Genomic DNA, 17,209 nt, shown 5'->3' with positions numbered 1-17,209 from the left:
TTTAAAATTATGAGGTGATGGTGGACTTCCTTACATAAACAATATACTAAATTGATATTCATCATAAATAAGGATCATTCACACCCAAGGTGGACAGCTTAATATAAAATCTGAACCAATATTATAAGGTTTTTACCACTCCTACTGCCATCTGGGAAAGAAACCTCCAAGAACACAATAAGGAGAGCTCCCAACTTTGTTCTCTTCTCCAAAGTGGAGGAAAACACTTGAACAATCTGGAGGAAAAAAACCTCTGTCCACAATCCTAGTGACTGGAAACTAGCTTTATTAGCAGAACCTGGGGGTAATGCAAGTTGAGGAGTCCTAAGAAAAGGTGTTCTAGAAACATTGCAACAGATGAACCCAGTTCCCTAGATTTTTAAAAGCAAACCAACTCCAATTGTTTTAATCTGATGATAAGCAAGGATGGGCAAGATCCCCTTTACCTTTACTCATGATAGTCCATGGTTAGCAGTCCAGTATAATGTTGAAATACCATCTGGTAAGCTCCTAGATTGCATCATAGAACACCTCATTTCTACAGAGCCTGTTGCAACTGGTAGTAAGTATAGTTAAACTGGTTGATAGTGTGGAATTGGAATGATAAAAGCACATCCATTCAGGCAACATTTGCCAAAGAGTGGAGTTCAGTGAGGAAAAAAAAAGTAAGGGGCCTTGGAGTAAAGAGGCAAGAATAGGACAAAAGGTAGTTGTTAAAAGTGCTTTATATAAAGGAACAATAAATAAAGCTACATCTTAGTCAAAAAACCAGGTCAACAACAACAACAATAATAGAATGAATAATGATGATATTCACCTCTAATAGATGATTTAGACCTTGAACCATTGCTTGATGGTCAACAAGTTCAAAATTAGTGTTGTGGAAGGAAGCCCTGTCCTCCATCCATAGACATTGGAATTACTGATCTTTAATATACGCTTCATCCCTGAAGTGGGGCATCTGTGAAAAGATGAAACTTGGGACACTGATGGTCACACTGATCTGATAAATCACTACTCGATAACTAAGATGTTGCCTGATGAAAGAAAGTGGACAATCCAATGGGTTTGAATTCCTGATCCATTGGTAATAGCCACTGAAAGGACTGTACATGTGCTTGTCCTGAAAGAATCAGAGATTTGAAGGATACCCACATTCCCAAAAGGGATATTCATCCCTTTAGTAAGAGTCTATCTATTCCGCAGCTTAGAGCCAGATCGGAATTGTCTGATCCTAGTTTAAAATATGTTGACAAAAACACATCTTGATAGTCAATGTTTAAAGTCAGCAAGAAAATGGATTTCAAGGCTTTGATAAGAAAGCGAGCCTTAGTAGGTTCTGCCAACTGATAAGGTGGTGCCAAAAGTAACCAGCTGTTCAGATAATGAAGTGTGCACAAGCCCAAAGTATGAAAGTGATAGGAAAAATACTTAGGACTCTGCAAAAGACATAAGGTGTGGATACTAGGTCAAAGGAAAGATCCCTGAACTGCAGAACCTGACCCTGCTGTATGAAACTTGAATACCAGCAGGATGATTCTGCTATAAGAATATGAAGATATGCATCACCAACATCAAACTTATTCATCCACATACCTGGTAAAGAATGCTAATGTAGGTTCAGAAAGGACTCCACTACAAACCTGGAAGGATTTAAAGTTTGGTTGAAACAAGAAAGAATGACAATCAACTGCCAACCTCCTGTCTTCTTGAACACAAGAAGTAAATGGGAATGAAATCCCAGAAGAATAAGACTGACTCTCACTACCACTGCCTTAACCAATAACTCTCTGTCAGGCTAGGAACAAAGATCCATGTTCCACTGATCTGTTGGGGTGGAAAATGGAGATGTAGAAGTTAATGGAATGACCAACTCTGATGAAGAGCCCACTAATTTATGGTGGAAAAAGTACAAATGCCCTTCAATTATTATGACTTTACTCCAACAAACCCTACCCATTTTGGGTAGTCACCTACAACATTGGTGACAGTCTGCCCAAGTGGAAAAGCCTTGAAAATAAGGATGAACTCTATTCTGAGTATCCACAGAACATATACAGAGCAAGAGGGTTAGGACACATAAGAAGCACTCACAGCATGACTTCCAGCAGGAGTCAAAAAAAGTCTAGAGGCCACCAACAATGTGGAAAAAATCAAACAAATGGGTGATATCAAGTAGGAGATAGCAGGTACATGAACTCCCTTACACCAAGCATCTCTATCCAATGAGAAATTGTGATATGTTCAAAGTGATGACAGGATCCAGTCTGGAACCTCACATATCCAAAAAGAATCTAGGCTGTAGAATAAAGGTATGTCTACCTATCAGTGGTAAGCCAAAGCATGCAATTCAGTCAAATGAAAGGAACAAGATGCTAGAAAAAACAGAGTCCAAATTCTCTCCAGACTGTTGTGGATCATTGACAAAATCAGACCCAGAACCCCTTTAAGAAACCTAAAAATGAATAAGATCACAGAAATCCTCAACTGAGAGTGCCCCCCTTACAAACTTTGAGAGAAGTTGGATAACAGAGGTGGAATAGAGGAGGGCTAATTAGACTCCTGCACAGGATACAGTAACATTTGCCTGAAAAAAACATGTCAATTTTATTTTTTTTTAATTATTTTTACACAATATTTATTACATACATTTTTACAGAAAGCTACCAGGCAATGCAAAAGTCACAACAAAAATGGATTAATTATTATAACAGTTGTATAAAGAAACCCGTATACAACCGTTTTGTTATTGAGCAAAAGGGGTAAACATATCTGAATGAGGTGCTTATATACAGTACCAGGACAGAGTGCACATTCACACAGGTGGAGAGTATATCACCAAGGACAATTGGCTGACATATAAAATACTTGAGCAAATGAAAAAAAAATCAGACTTTTGGGTAAAGCTGAAATATTGTAAAATGAGGAACAGTTAAAAGTGTCAGCACATGGTAACTATCCTTTCAAAGTTTATTTGCTGCTTGCTTTTTTTGTTTTGTTTTTTTTCAAACTGAAACATCATTTCACTTTGATTCTCACTGCCACACAATTTACAAAGCTGTAAACTCTCGAGTAGTATGTGACAAAAGTTGTATATCACTTGAACAATGCTTGCCTTAGAAGATAACACATGCAGACTGCAACAAGTCTGTCATTTTTCCAAAAAACATGGGCTAAAAATGTGTTAACAAGAGTTGTAAGTAAATAATGGACAAAAATTAATCTTTACAATTTCCCATATTGATAACTTTGTTTCATATATATTTAATCATACAAAGTATTTGTGTTGAGACCAAAATAATAAACTGACTGATTTTGTTTAAGTGACAATGAATATTTGCATGTAATGTCACTCACAATAACACTGAGAGTTTTTACTCGTTTTCTTGATTGATGCATTAAATCTACAAAATGTACATTTAAAATTGCAATTTTAATCTGTGCTTTTAAAAAGACATTAACAAAAAAATATTATATTCTTGTTACTTTAGCCCTGTACAAAACATTGGTCAGATAAGTTTTTCTCATGTACTTAGCCTCTCAAGTTAATTTTTAAACTTCATCCACTTTATTTAGTTTGTTCTCCTTACTGAAATGTATTTGACTCGGAATACATATTTCAGTATTAAAAAAAAAAAAAAAATTTAAAAGTATTTTAATACAAGAAAAATTAAGTTGGTATAGATTTTAAGCATGAAATTGCACACTTCTTTGTACTCCATGCACTATAGGGTTCAAACCTTTACTTTTGGTGTCATAAGCTCAGAAGCTTAATACATAAACAGTCCATTTATGAGGATTGATTGTTTTCTTAAAGACTTGAAATAAAATGTAAAACCACCAATCCTCTTACAGGAAACTAAATATATTTTGTCAACTCTTACAAAGATAAAATTTTATTTACTAGACTTAAATCTCACAAATACATTATAAGATATAAATATGACTTAGTAAAATAGTATTTATTTATTAATAATATAGGGTATATATAAAAATAAATGGTTGTGATATTTTAAATACATCACTACACAGCTCAACAAGTAAAACATTAAGACATCTTTTTTGGACTGAGCTTTGAGTAACATAGTTTTGTTACAAATAAATAGTATTTATAGGTATGTGAAAACATTTTACCTGCATCATATTGACTTATTTCTGCCTGCTGATTACTAAGTTTCTCTCTTTGAAGGCTGACCAGTCTCACTAAATCATGAAACTGGGGATCATGAGAGATTTCTTCCTGAATCCCAACTGCTTTTCTTGTTTTTATATTCTGACTAGTTCTTTCAAATAAAGATGTCTTATTCAGCTGACTCTCAGCATCAGAAGTGAAAATATCAGTTTGATCAAAATGGTTAATCAGGTTCTTTTTAACTCTTGATGCAGATATTTCTTCATAATGTTTGTTGGCCTGTTGAGGCTTTTCCTGAGTTGGAGAAAAGGCTCTAACAGAAGCCACAAGTTGACCTTCCTTGCTAATTCTGCCATCCCATCTAGAATCCTGAGGTTCTTTGGAGTTAGCCATATCACATGATGTGCTGTCATCTTTTTTGAATTTAGATGACTCAATCTGTTGATGGGGTGACAGGCATCTTTGGGCATTTCTTGCATTTTCTTCAATCCTACTGGTAGCAACATGACGTCGTTTGCTAGAAGGAGATTCACTAACATGGGGATAAGAGTCGATACCTGTTGGTGAAAACTGACTAGTGGGAAAACGAACATTTGATCGATGAATAGCTTCGTCATAAGGTGGTGGATGTTGAGGCCTTTCTGCCTTTGTTCCACTTGGAGAACTATGTGAATCAGAATCACTGAACTGTTCTCTTGGTTTTTGGGGAACACCACGAACAACACCTCTTGGCACGTCCTGTCGTGAAAGAACATCATGAGGATGCAATTCATGTGATACTGAGTCAAATTTTGATGGAGTACTTGTGCTGCTTGTGTTTGGGGTGGTGTTTGAGCTACTCCCACTGCTACCATGGCTACCACTAAAAGTCAGAGATTTCTTTATTTCCTTACTCTGTGTTGAAGATGATTTCTGATTTTGAACTGGAAGATTAGCTGCAGGTGGAGGAAAATTCTGAAAAAATTCATGCTGTCGTTTATTGTTTTGGTGACTGTGACTTACTGAAGCACCGTGAGCCTTAGAATTAGGTTGTGACCGACGAAGAATAAACTGAACATCATTGGCATGTTCTCCCCACTTCAAGAGAACCTTTAAAGGATTATCCTGAGGAGCAAGAAGTCTTTCACTATTTCTCCATTTTTCAACTAGAGTGAATCTTCCTGTCTGGCCAGTAGCATGAGCAAGGGCAAAAACAACATCTTGACAAGTGGTGTTCTCTGTTACTCCACATACAACCCTTTGTATTCCTTCAACCCACACTTTAAGTTCCATCTTGTATTTTACTTCATTGTTTTATATTACATAAGTGTTTTACTTAACAATATATGCTTGGTTATACCCTTGTAATGAATATCACAAGTACTCCAAATTTCTATTCAAAACATCCACCTCTACTGCTCTATCATTAGTCAAATCCCCATTACCTGAAAAAGAAAAAAAAGAGAGCACATCATAAATTAGTTTTTATCCCAAAACATAAAGATAAACAATATACAATGATTTAACAACAAACTTTAAAATCAAATATTAATAAACACATTAGTTGAGTTTAAAGAAACCTGTTTCATATTCTTAACAGTTTTGTAATGACTTATATTTAAAAAATTTGAGTAACAATATTATTATAACAGAAGTAATGGCTACAATTCTAACATAATGAAATGTAGAAACATCTTGAATGTCCACAGTATTACTCACCTTTATACATTTACAAACTAAAAATTGCACATAGCATTTCTGTCATTTATTCATGTCACAGTATATTTCTGTACTGTATACTAGATATAAAAAAAACCATTTAAATTCTCTTAACAAATAATTAAAAACACTAAACGAAATTCTGCAATGTTATTATGGTTTGTCTTTAGTGTATATTGGGAGTTTAAATAAACTAAATTTCCTGTTATAAGGTGATCTATTACTAGAATTAAAAGGCACATACTTTTCCTTTATGTAATTAAATTGGTTCAGTAATCATAATGTTAGTTGTCAGATCACCACTTTATTAATGATTTTATAACAGAGAAAGAATCTGAATTAGTTGCATTACACTGCCATAAGCCAATTCTACCAAACAGACTGATCCTTTTCAACCACCTTAACATCTGAGTAAAAGGAAGAATACTTAATTTAACTGAAAGCTCACTGGTAAAACATTTTACAATTACTCTTTTGAACAAATCACTGTGTCAAATGATTTCCATATATGGAAATATGCTAAAACCTTGTGCTTGTTGTACTTGAAAAGTCATAAATATTCATAAAATTTCTGCCCGTATTCCTGACATTTGATCTGGTCAGTGTGATTAATTAATGAACCCCAATGATTAACTGATCATCAAAGGTTCCAGCTTTATACAAACATCATAACAAATAACTTTCCAATTTCTAACACTAACAGTGAAGTAATATTGCCAGAAGTGAATATTTACGACCTTTTTCAGAGTAATTTTTCCTAACACTTGAGTAATAAACTTCCTTTATTTCAACCAAATAGCAATAAATAAACTCACAGATACAACTTTATTTTAAATTCTTAGCTGTTTTTACCCTAAATCCTAGTCTTTAGCATTGATTACCATTTCATACTTCATACATGTTAAAAGGTTGATATGGAACTACAGGTGTTCATTTTTGAAGTGTACTAATGATCAAGATGAAGAAAATTCAGTAGAAAATCTGGCTTGAAACAGAAGTAGCAATTATATGAATTAGTGTCACAAACTACTGATTAATCAAAATTACCATTAAGATGACTGAACGATATTTAAAGGTTTTCCTGTACAGAAAATATATTTGACAGGTACTTGCTTCTGCTCAAAAGATTAGACATTCTTGCTCACTGCTACCCCTCTATATGCAATTTTTCATTAATGGACACTGCAAGCCTTTTGTTCCCTCCTGTTGGAATTGATTAATTCTAACGTGTTACTCATGTAAATGATCATGTGTCACTTCTCCACCAATAGCAGCAAGACATATATGATGAATGTGACTCCTTCTATATGAAATATATTTTCAGTGTGGAAAAAATTATTACTTCCAATACAGTAATACTAAAGAACTGATAATTGAAACCACACCACTTCTGAAACAGGTATACTTTTTGCCTATTAACAATTGTTATATGTGTAGTAGATAAGGATAGAAAAGGAAAGGAACACATCTAAATGGGAGAGAACTGTGTTAAGAGACTGATCCTAACCACTTAAATATATGTAGCTTAATCCCATAAATTATAAAAGTGGGTGAAATAAAACAATAAAGTACCCCCTAGGCGTACAGTAGATGGGACACAATGGATCATACTTGGTAAGTACATCCAAAACCCATGCTGATGAGAACAAACATCCACATAGGGGTAATATATAAGGATCATACCAACTTTACCTGAAGTTCATGAGACCAAAGAGAACCTAGAACCACTCTGACTTCTGAGCATGATGTGCTAGCTTTGTTTTATTGATTCAGAAACCCAAGATCTGGTATCAAAAGGATGTCAACAAAACTGACTGGAACTATCGAAAAAGCAAAAACATCTTTAAATAAGATACAACAAGGATAGCAAAAAAGACAGAACAAGAACAATCCACTTTACCTCCACTGTGACCGACAACACAGAAGAATACAACTGAGAACTTATGCTAATTGGTTCTATTCTTAATCTAAAATCCAGCCAGGAGTTCCAACATCTACGTGAGGACTGGATGAGTACTTTCAATCATTGGAGTAAACTGCATTTTGACATCTATTTGTATATTTTATATTGGAGAATAGCAATTTATCTACACTTCCAAATAACCACTGTTCTACTCTGCCCTGAATGGTTAGTTAACTTAGTGTGGAACCCATTTAGGAAGGTGTGTCAGTGACTGACCACCCCAGCAGCTTGGAACTGGAAAATAGTAAGGACTCCTATACACCATAAGAAGAAAGGGGAGTGAGAATGCAGTGGAGAGTCAGGAGGGGCATCACAACCTTAAATAGTGCAAGGGGTGAACTCAAAACCCTATTTTTAAAAAGCAGACCATATTGATTTATTCAATACAAGGCATGGCAGGAATGGGCAGTTATCCCCTTCTGCTTTACTCATGCAGTCCAGAATGGGCAAGTTTAGGAAGCAATTATATTGTGAAGTTATTCACCCACAAGTGATAATGTGGAACATCCTATCTTACTGAGCATTGCAAAGCCATGGAAGATAAATCATAAGTCAATGTGGCTGTACAGTGCAGATTTCAAGTTACACTCTTCACAAAGCAGGATCCATTTCATGAGCAAATGAAGCAAGGGTTCCTGAAAGGAAAAGTATGAAAAAAAAGTTGCTCAGTCAATGTCCCAGCTACAGCTCTTGAAGAACAGCTACAGGTGGAAGGTGAAACCCTGATGAAAAATAAACTAAGAAAGAGTGTAAGTAACAGGAGACTAATGTATTTGGTGTGGTCCACATGACTGACTCTAGGATTTCCACCAATAACCCACCAAGACGAGATGCAAGGGAAAAGATAAGGTATTGAATCTGATGAGAAGACACCTGGAACAAATTCTGGGAGAAAGAAGACAAGTGGGAATACGCCATATCAAATCAAAAGTTGAACCCAATTGGTAAGAGACAGGGTCTTGAACAGAGAAAACAGGTACCATGGAAGGAACCTATGTGGACAATATAACAAGAAAGAGTATGGACCATACACAGAAGTCTATCTAAACTGGGACATTTGGTATAAATAAGAAGTAGAAGAAAGGGACATAACCAAAAAAGGAGTTTTCCTCACTAGTTGCTGAGATATTTGGAAGGAAAGTACAATCTGAATAAAAGAGAAAACAGGTTAAGTGGTAAAGTGTATGCAAAAGATCAATGGCAAACAAAGCAGAACTTTGATGTTCACAGGCTAAGAAAATGAAATACAAGACCATGTTAATTTCACAGCCCAAAAGAATAGACCGTCTGGGGATGGAACAAACTCAGAAGCAATGCATTAACATGGTAAGGATAGGGGAAGTAAAAACTTGACAGCATTAGGAAAACTGTAAAGTATGGGATAAACCAACCCAATAACTTGAAAATGAGGAGACCAAAGATCCTAGTTGAAAAGAATGTGAAAAACCCTGCCACTCAACCTACAGCAGGTCATTGTGGAACACTTTCCATTTGTGCTGATACATCTTAATTAAATAAAGACATATGCATTGAGTTAGAAGAAAAGCTAACTGATGGGAGAAACCAGATCTCTTTGCCGAGGACTAGAAAAAAGCCAAGCATTAAAATGAAGAATGTAAATTAATGGAGAACTGATAAAGCCACCAGGTAATGAGGGTTCTAAATACCATTCTGTTAGATATATTTTGTCAAGAGTAGGTACGATGATCTGTTAAAATATTAAAAGCATCAAGAACATGACATGCAATGAGATGAATGTGACAGGTGAGAGCCCATTACAATAGATTCAATGTTCAAAAATAAAGATCTCTTGAGTGGGTACCCCCTTGGTAATTTATATATGCTACTAACATAGAATTGCTAGAATGAATCATCATCACACAACATCTGGAAAGAGGAATGAAGTGATTCAAAGCCTAATGAACCATAAGAAGCTTGAGGACATTAACTGACCCAAGTACATACACCCCAGCTCTGAAAGGATGTGTTTGAGAAATTATGTAAATCAGGGTGAGGAGGAGGAAGCTGAACACCCACTGACATATGAACCTTGTCCAACCACTAGTGCAAATCATCCATCAGAATAGTAGGAAGGTTAACAGGAGCTGATAATGTGCATTGGGTTATTCACCTTGATGATCACATCCCCAAAAGAGACAGAACCTTGAGAGTAGAAAGCGAGGGAGATGAAAGGGTGTGGTAAACTGAAAGTTTTATGGAATGAAGTCATAGAGGAGAAGATTGAGCACAAGTGAAATGAGAGTTGAAGGACACTCACCTGGAAAAGATATATTTTTAGGTTAAAGGAAGGACTTCTTCAATTTGATTGGCCAGCTCACCCAAGCAGCCACTGGAAGGAACTGATGAGTATGGCTGGCTATATCCAGTTCAGAATGAGCCAGAAGCCAGTTGTGTCCATATAATGGAAATAGATGACCCATCTCCTTGTCTGCCTAAACAAACTTAGCTTGGGTGGAAGAAAGAGAAGAGAGGTTGACCCACATAACATTCAATCTCCCAAGAAATAAATCAAACTGCACCTGAAACTCAGTACTAGTTGCAGATGTACCCAACAAAATGGTAATATGAACTTCAGAATTCATGTTGAGAAAGAGTCAACCAATAATTGAAAGTATAAATAACAACTGGACTGTAATAAATTGGCATTAAAGTGAAGTTAAGAAAAAATAACTAACTAATCAAAACAGTTTCCAATTATTACTCTTTTGAATTATTTTAAACTGTACAAATAATTGATACATTGTTACTATATTTGTTATTAAGCACATAGCTCCATAATGAGCTATCTGAGTTTTGTCCTGTTTTAACCTTTCAAGTTTTATAACATACTTAAACTTTGTTTAGCTTCAGTGACTTAGGAAGCTTATGATTCAAGGGTTTCAGGTTCAAATTCCACTGATACCAAATTTGTTAACCCTGTATATTATGGTAAAGCTACTTATGCTATCTGCCAATGTCACTAATTTTATACTGCTGACTAGAGGTAAGACAACTGGCTAGCTGAACTCAGCAACAACGTATTTTTTTCTTCTCATATGTACCATGGTTTCAGGAATGCTGCACTAGTCAATTAACCCTTTCATGAGGAATTTGATATAATATACACAAGTTTGTCTACACATTGCACATATTAAGTATTTGCACTAGAACTTTTGATACAGCATGTATGTGCATCTTCACAAAATTTGGTAGACCTTTAGTAAAGATTAAAAGTATTTTGTAGACAAAAATTAGATTTATATAGAAATGTTTATTTAAGATTTGTTTATGAAAATAGAGTCTGTCTCATTACTAGTCTGAGTGTAAAGTGATTTTTGTCAGGTTTAGAGAAACTATTCTTTGTCCCAAAAATATCAAGTATTACTTGCATAATCTCTTAAAACCTCAAAATACATTTCAAACATTTGGTTTCAATTACATTTTATATTTTATGTTATTTTCTATACTTTAACTATGTGGGATCTGTCATGTGGCCAATCTCATGACCATTATACAAAAATTAGGAAATATAAATTATTTTTTCATGCTAGAATGAACACATTTTAAAATATGAAAACACAGATGTTTAGTATTAAGTAGCTTAAGTCTCATAACACTATATATTAACATATACACATATATTATATTGACCTTCTAGTCCTGCCTAGTTAACAGTGCATAACTTGCACTGATGCAATGTATGAACACTATGTTACATATCCAATAATATAAAACTGACCTTTAGTCTTCCCTGTCTTGGTTGTCCTTTAGTGAATTAGCAGTTTGTAATTCACAATCACATTTCAATTATTACACATTATATAGGTGTATATATATCAACTGATTATTCAGTATTGAAGTAAATGTATATAATGGAATGTTTTCAAAAATGGAAAGAGGTGAACGGGCCCACTGTGTTTGACTCAGTACATAAGCCATATCTCAGCAAAGTAAAAGATAATGAGGTTCTCATTTTATATTCTAGCTTGTTGCTACTGGTAATGTAAATTCCTAATTTGTATGAAACTACAGACTCAGTATTTTGACATCATAAAAATATAATTTAAAACACTGCTGCACTTAACATACCATGTGACTCTCTAAAATCTATATATTTAAGTACCTTCTATTAAAATTTTCTTTTATATTACGAAATTAACTCACAAAAAACATTTAAGTTTGAATTATAATCTACAATTTGATTCCAAACTTATTAACATAAATATATAGCATAGTAGTTCAATAAAATTTTCAATACAAGTCAACAAATGAGATGATATAGTCTTTAACCTGTGATCTGACAAGAAAGTATTAACCGAATGTGAATGATTTAACTACTTCAAAACAGAAGTTGTCACCACTGATAACCCTTGATTTTTTTCCCCCTTCTAACAAAACTTAACCAAACAGCATGAAACTTTGAAACAACTAATTCAGTACTTTAGCTTCCAGTTTTGGCTTAAAGTAACTCATGTAATTTGATTTAGGTCTCCTAACATTTCTATGTTATAAAATTTCCAAAACTTTGTTGTAAGAGTTTGGAGAAACACACACATACTTTCATCCTACAAATTAAAATTTTAAAATATTATTTAAAAATAATTGTACAACTGTGAAGTAGCCATTTTATTGCATAACATAATGATGAGTTGATGAATCTTTCGATGAAAGGACCCAACATGGAATATTACAACTACAGAAGTGTGATCAAAATCTTCATTACTAATAGTTATCACTTTAAATGTGCAGATTTATTATTTTAGAAATAAAATATTGGTAATTGTTAAGGTGCACAATAAAAATAATATCTTCCACTGTTTTAGTGTTAGACTGTTTAATGTTTATTTTACTCTTCAATATAATTGTTTTTATTAATTTACTGAAAATAAAAATTATAGATGACTATGTTACTTCTCTTGTAACTTAAATCAAAAATTTTGTTCTACTTTTACTGCAAACAAATTTTACAACTGATTCAATCCAAATCTTGCTGTGCAGTATTCACTTTCAAGTTAAAATAAAAGTATTTCAATGAAAACCAGTTATTGAACTTATTGGAATTAAAAGTGATAAAATTTTATGCTCAGTTATTGTTATTTTTATGTTCTACAAACTAAAATTCAAGTTCAATAATATCAATATCCATTAATCATTTGTTTTATTTTATGGAGGAATATACATTATCATCATGTTTAAATGTTATAACAAGAGTTAACTAAACAGTGTAATGCAACTCCCAAATGATGGAATACAAATTTTTGACACGAGTTTCCATAAATACTGACAAGAAGCCATTCCTAAAATAAGTCACTACATGGGTAAAGTAAAACAGTCTTAACTGGAGCTTCATTTGTACTTTACAAACATTAAATGTTTTTTCTCTTTCCCATTGTTTTCAAAATATAACACAATATTCTTCAGAAAACAATGAAAACTTTGTAATAATTCTAGGTGAGGTCTAACTAGTGATTTATTTGGGATGTGAAATTTAAAAACAATTTCTTGTCCAGCAGATAAAACACTAGAAAAAGTACTTGTCTATTTTACAAATTTAACTGCCCTTTCCCTGTTCCACAAACCACTAATAAAGTATTTTTCAAGATTTTGGTTCTATTTAATACCAAACACAATAAATATCACTGGCAACTCAATTTTGTCAGGAATGGCATATACTTCACTTTGCATCTAATACTTCCACACGTTTATTTTTGTATTTTTTGTGAGCTCTAAACATTAGTCATTAGGATTTTTATAGTGCAGCACAGAGAACATCCCAAACAAGAGCTGATATTGAAACTACAGTTTATATTAATGCTGCCATAAATCAAAATTATGTTTAATAAATACATTATTTTATTTTCTTGGTTACACTTTGAACAAATGTTTTCTTTTATCAAGCCAGGAACAAACCTGTTTTTAATGCCAAATTACTATACACACGTTTTCTTTAAGTCATACATTATTCAAACTTTACTGAGTTCCCACTGTATATGAAGTAGATATAACAATATTGTTGCATTAACTTAAATACATTTATTACTGTGTAACTGAAAGTTTGTGAACTTAAGGGTTGTGTATATAGTTTTGGTTGCATTTTTAAATATGTTTGCGTACATGCTGTATTTCTGCAGCTCAGAAATTTTAGAAAATTAGATGGCTATCATGTATCAGGGGAAGACATTGATTTTTAAATGTAGTAATGACAGTTTACTACCTGCCTAACAATAGAGTTTGCAGCAAAATAATCTTATTCACTAGCTGTTCATGCTTATGGAAATGTGTGCTTCTCTTACTCTTTCTCTCTATTCTCTTGTCTTATTGTTTTCAGAATAGATCACAATGTTCTTCTACAAAAGACCAAAGCTTTCAAATAATTCTAGGTAAGGTCTAAATAGTCATTTGTCTAGGGTGTGATACCTCTTTTGTCCCCTTAACCATCCTCTGAGAATAATCAAGTAGCTGAATGTAACAAGTCCAACAATATTTGGATTGAATCAGTTGCAGAACTTGTTTGCATTCTGTGTACGAAAAAAAAATTCTTGGAATTAAATTAGAAACACATACAAACAAACATTATAAACAAATAAATTTAGGTTTTAAATAGATTGGATAACATTCATTACTGGACACTCCTGAAACTATCTTGTGCTCAACTGTTTTTGAATCTGGTACAATTAATTTTTACTACAAATTGTGATTAGGCTTATAATATTTACATTTCTTTTCCATTAGGAATACAGTTAAAAGACAAAAATTTATACTAAATATTAAAGCAGTGCAACTTACACAATTAATCAATTAGTGTAAATAAAGGTGTTTAATCGAATTACAATTTTAAAATTGTCAAATATAATGCTAGTGTTTGACTATTTCAACTATACAGTAATTGAAATTAGGATAAAATCTATCAGAAATTAAAGTTTCTGATTATTATTACTGCCAACTGTTTCAGCAAATTCTACATTTGATCTGCAGAATAACATGATCACCAAATTCTACATTTGATCTACAGAATAACATGATCACCAAATTCTACATTTGATCTACAGAATAACATGATCACCAAATTCTACATTTGATCTACACAGTAACTGACCACCAAATTCTATATTTGATCTACACAGTAACTGATCACCAAATTCTATATTTGGTCTACAGAATAACTTTTATCTTTGAATTTCATTCACGTTACCTATATCATATAACTAAGAACCTCCCACGTCTCTATGAGGATGTGACAGCCTGCAAATTGTTGCCCACAACTTAGAAAACTTTGTTGGGAATAATTCTTGTCACTTAAAAATATATGAAAACATTAAAATTTGAAGACAAAGGGAAAAAAAAGTGTGTGCTCATACATGCTATATTTAAGGTACAAGTCAATAAAATGCTATTGCATCAAACTAGTAGAAAAACAATATTTTTAGGGGACAAACTCCTACCAGGTGTACTTCAACTTTGAACTCTGAATACATGTACAATATTGCATTAATGTGATCTCTGAATACCTCACTAAATTATTTTATTACCTACTGTATAAAAAAATATTTTGCAGCAGGGATAGATCATCAAAAGGACCTTTGCATTTTAATGCAGAAATGATACTAAACAACAGTATTAATGACCATGATTAGATGTACTTTTCTCATAGAGCATATATAGATGAACATATGGCAACATAAAAACATAAATTTGTTTTTCCATATTAAGCAATAACTGGTCTGCATCATTTGATAAGATGACAAAACATAATTTCTTCAGTGCCGAAATGCTGAAGGTAATTGTACAATTTACTTTACTTGTAGAATTAAAGAATAAACTTTCACATGATTTCTAATTTGATAAATTCATCATCAAAGAAACTTTTATTCCAAAAGTATACCTAACATAATATACATTTTTGAATTCTTCGATGATCCATTAACTTCCTTTGTAATCAACACTATCTTCAGTTAAAGTCAAAATATCATCACCAATGAAATCCACATCATCATTTTCACCATACACAATTCCTTTACTGACATTTACAACTTTATGATTTTAATATGGCAATGGTCATTTTCTTCTACAATTTGTTACATCATTAGTACTTACTAATACTCTTTTATGCTGCTTTACCCACATCTCCAGCTCAGTTTAGCAGATTGAGAACCATCCTATTCACAACCACAATGAGAGCATGCTGAGAATTTTCCCTATTTAGGTCTTTTCACATTCATAAGATAAAGGTCCCATTTTAAACTAGAATTTATTTTCAATGGTTGTAAAAGCAGTTTTCAACATTTTTAATCTTTCAATTTGGAACAGACAGTGATACAATAAAGCTAAAAACAGGCAAAATTATCATGTTTTTTTTTGGCCAATGCTATTATATTAATACAATGCTATTGCTCAATAAAAGGAAACAAAAAATAATTCCATAATTGGTAGCTTTTTTCCAAATCAACACAAGCCTACTGAATTTGCAGATTTCAGTAGTGTTATAGAGCTTCTTTTATCAGACTTGTTAGCATTTTTCCCACTGAAGAAAAAATGGTACTCCAATAGGTCAAAGGCAGACTCAAAACAAAAAGAAATCACTTCCCTTTATCCATGAAGGTTTTTGTTTACTAAAACAGGAAGCCTTCAGATTTTTGTATCAAACATGTTCACAATGTTTAAACACCATTTAATAAAGGAAATGTTATTCATTTATGGCCAAGTTTTCCATTACACACAAACAAGATGATAGTATTAATTTTAAAAACTTTTTCTTCAATACATGAAAACCATACACATACATTGAATCAGGGATCCACTTTTGAAAATAAAGTTGAGATGGCTTGAATGTGTAACAAATGAAACTTTATTACAAGTATCAAATGAACATTGTTTCGCTACAGTAATACAAGTTGTAAAGGACTTTCTGTAGCATAATTGTAATTAACATAACTCACCAGGAAGACTAATAAGCAAGTTCAAAAACCATCGTAGGTCACCTGAAGTTGGCCTTTCCAGTCCTGGTTCTGAGTTATATGATGTTATGACCATTTTCAAAAATTAAAGTAATAAAAGTTTTGAAAGACTTGTAGCAAAATTTTAATTATAACTCACCAGGATGATTAATGGGTAGTTCAAACAGCAGCATTAGACACCTGAAGTTAGCCTTTCCAGTCCTAGTTTCAAGTTATTTGACGATATGGCTATTTTCTAATTTCAAATCAAACTAAATACTTTGATTCTTAAGAGGGAATCACATTAAAAAAGGTCTAATGTATAAATTAAAAAACTTAAGTTGCATTAAAAAGATTAATGACCTTTAAAAAACTAAAAACATTTCCAAGGTGGACAGTGTCACCATCACCAATAACACTGTCTAACGTTATGGATAAGCCTTGGGACAAAACATGTTTAAACTGATGCCATCGTTGAAAGAC

The 17,209-nt window shown here is 33.0% G+C and overlaps 1 protein-coding gene across 9 annotated transcripts in view; it reads right to left on the bottom strand.

Annotated features, from left to right (window-relative positions):
- LOC143240290 (uncharacterized) overlaps window positions 1–17,209 on the bottom strand; it is a 44,302-nt gene that overhangs the window by 14,922 nt on the left and 12,171 nt on the right. For 6 of the 9 annotated variants that reach the window (XR_013021700.1, XM_076482501.1, XM_076482506.1 and 3 more), the window contains one exon: window positions 4,135–5,556. Coding sequence is in view for 8 of the 9 variants with exons in the window: in XM_076482501.1 (XP_076338616.1) it covers window positions 4,135–5,404 (1,270 nt within the window). In the remaining variant the exon portion in view is untranslated. Of the gene's footprint in view, window positions 1–4,134; window positions 5,557–11,532; window positions 11,801–14,210; window positions 14,313–17,209 lie in introns of those variants that run through there. The other 3 variants (XM_076482505.1, XM_076482504.1, XM_076482509.1) reach the window with 3 other exon arrangements.

This window comes from Tachypleus tridentatus, chromosome 13, assembly GCF_004210375.1.
Source record: "Tachypleus tridentatus isolate NWPU-2018 chromosome 13, ASM421037v1, whole genome shotgun sequence".
Taxonomy (NCBI): domain Eukaryota; kingdom Metazoa; phylum Arthropoda; class Merostomata; order Xiphosura; family Limulidae; genus Tachypleus; species Tachypleus tridentatus.
The sequence above is the reverse complement of the archived record's forward strand: the minus strand, read 5'-3'. Positions and strand labels throughout refer to the sequence as shown.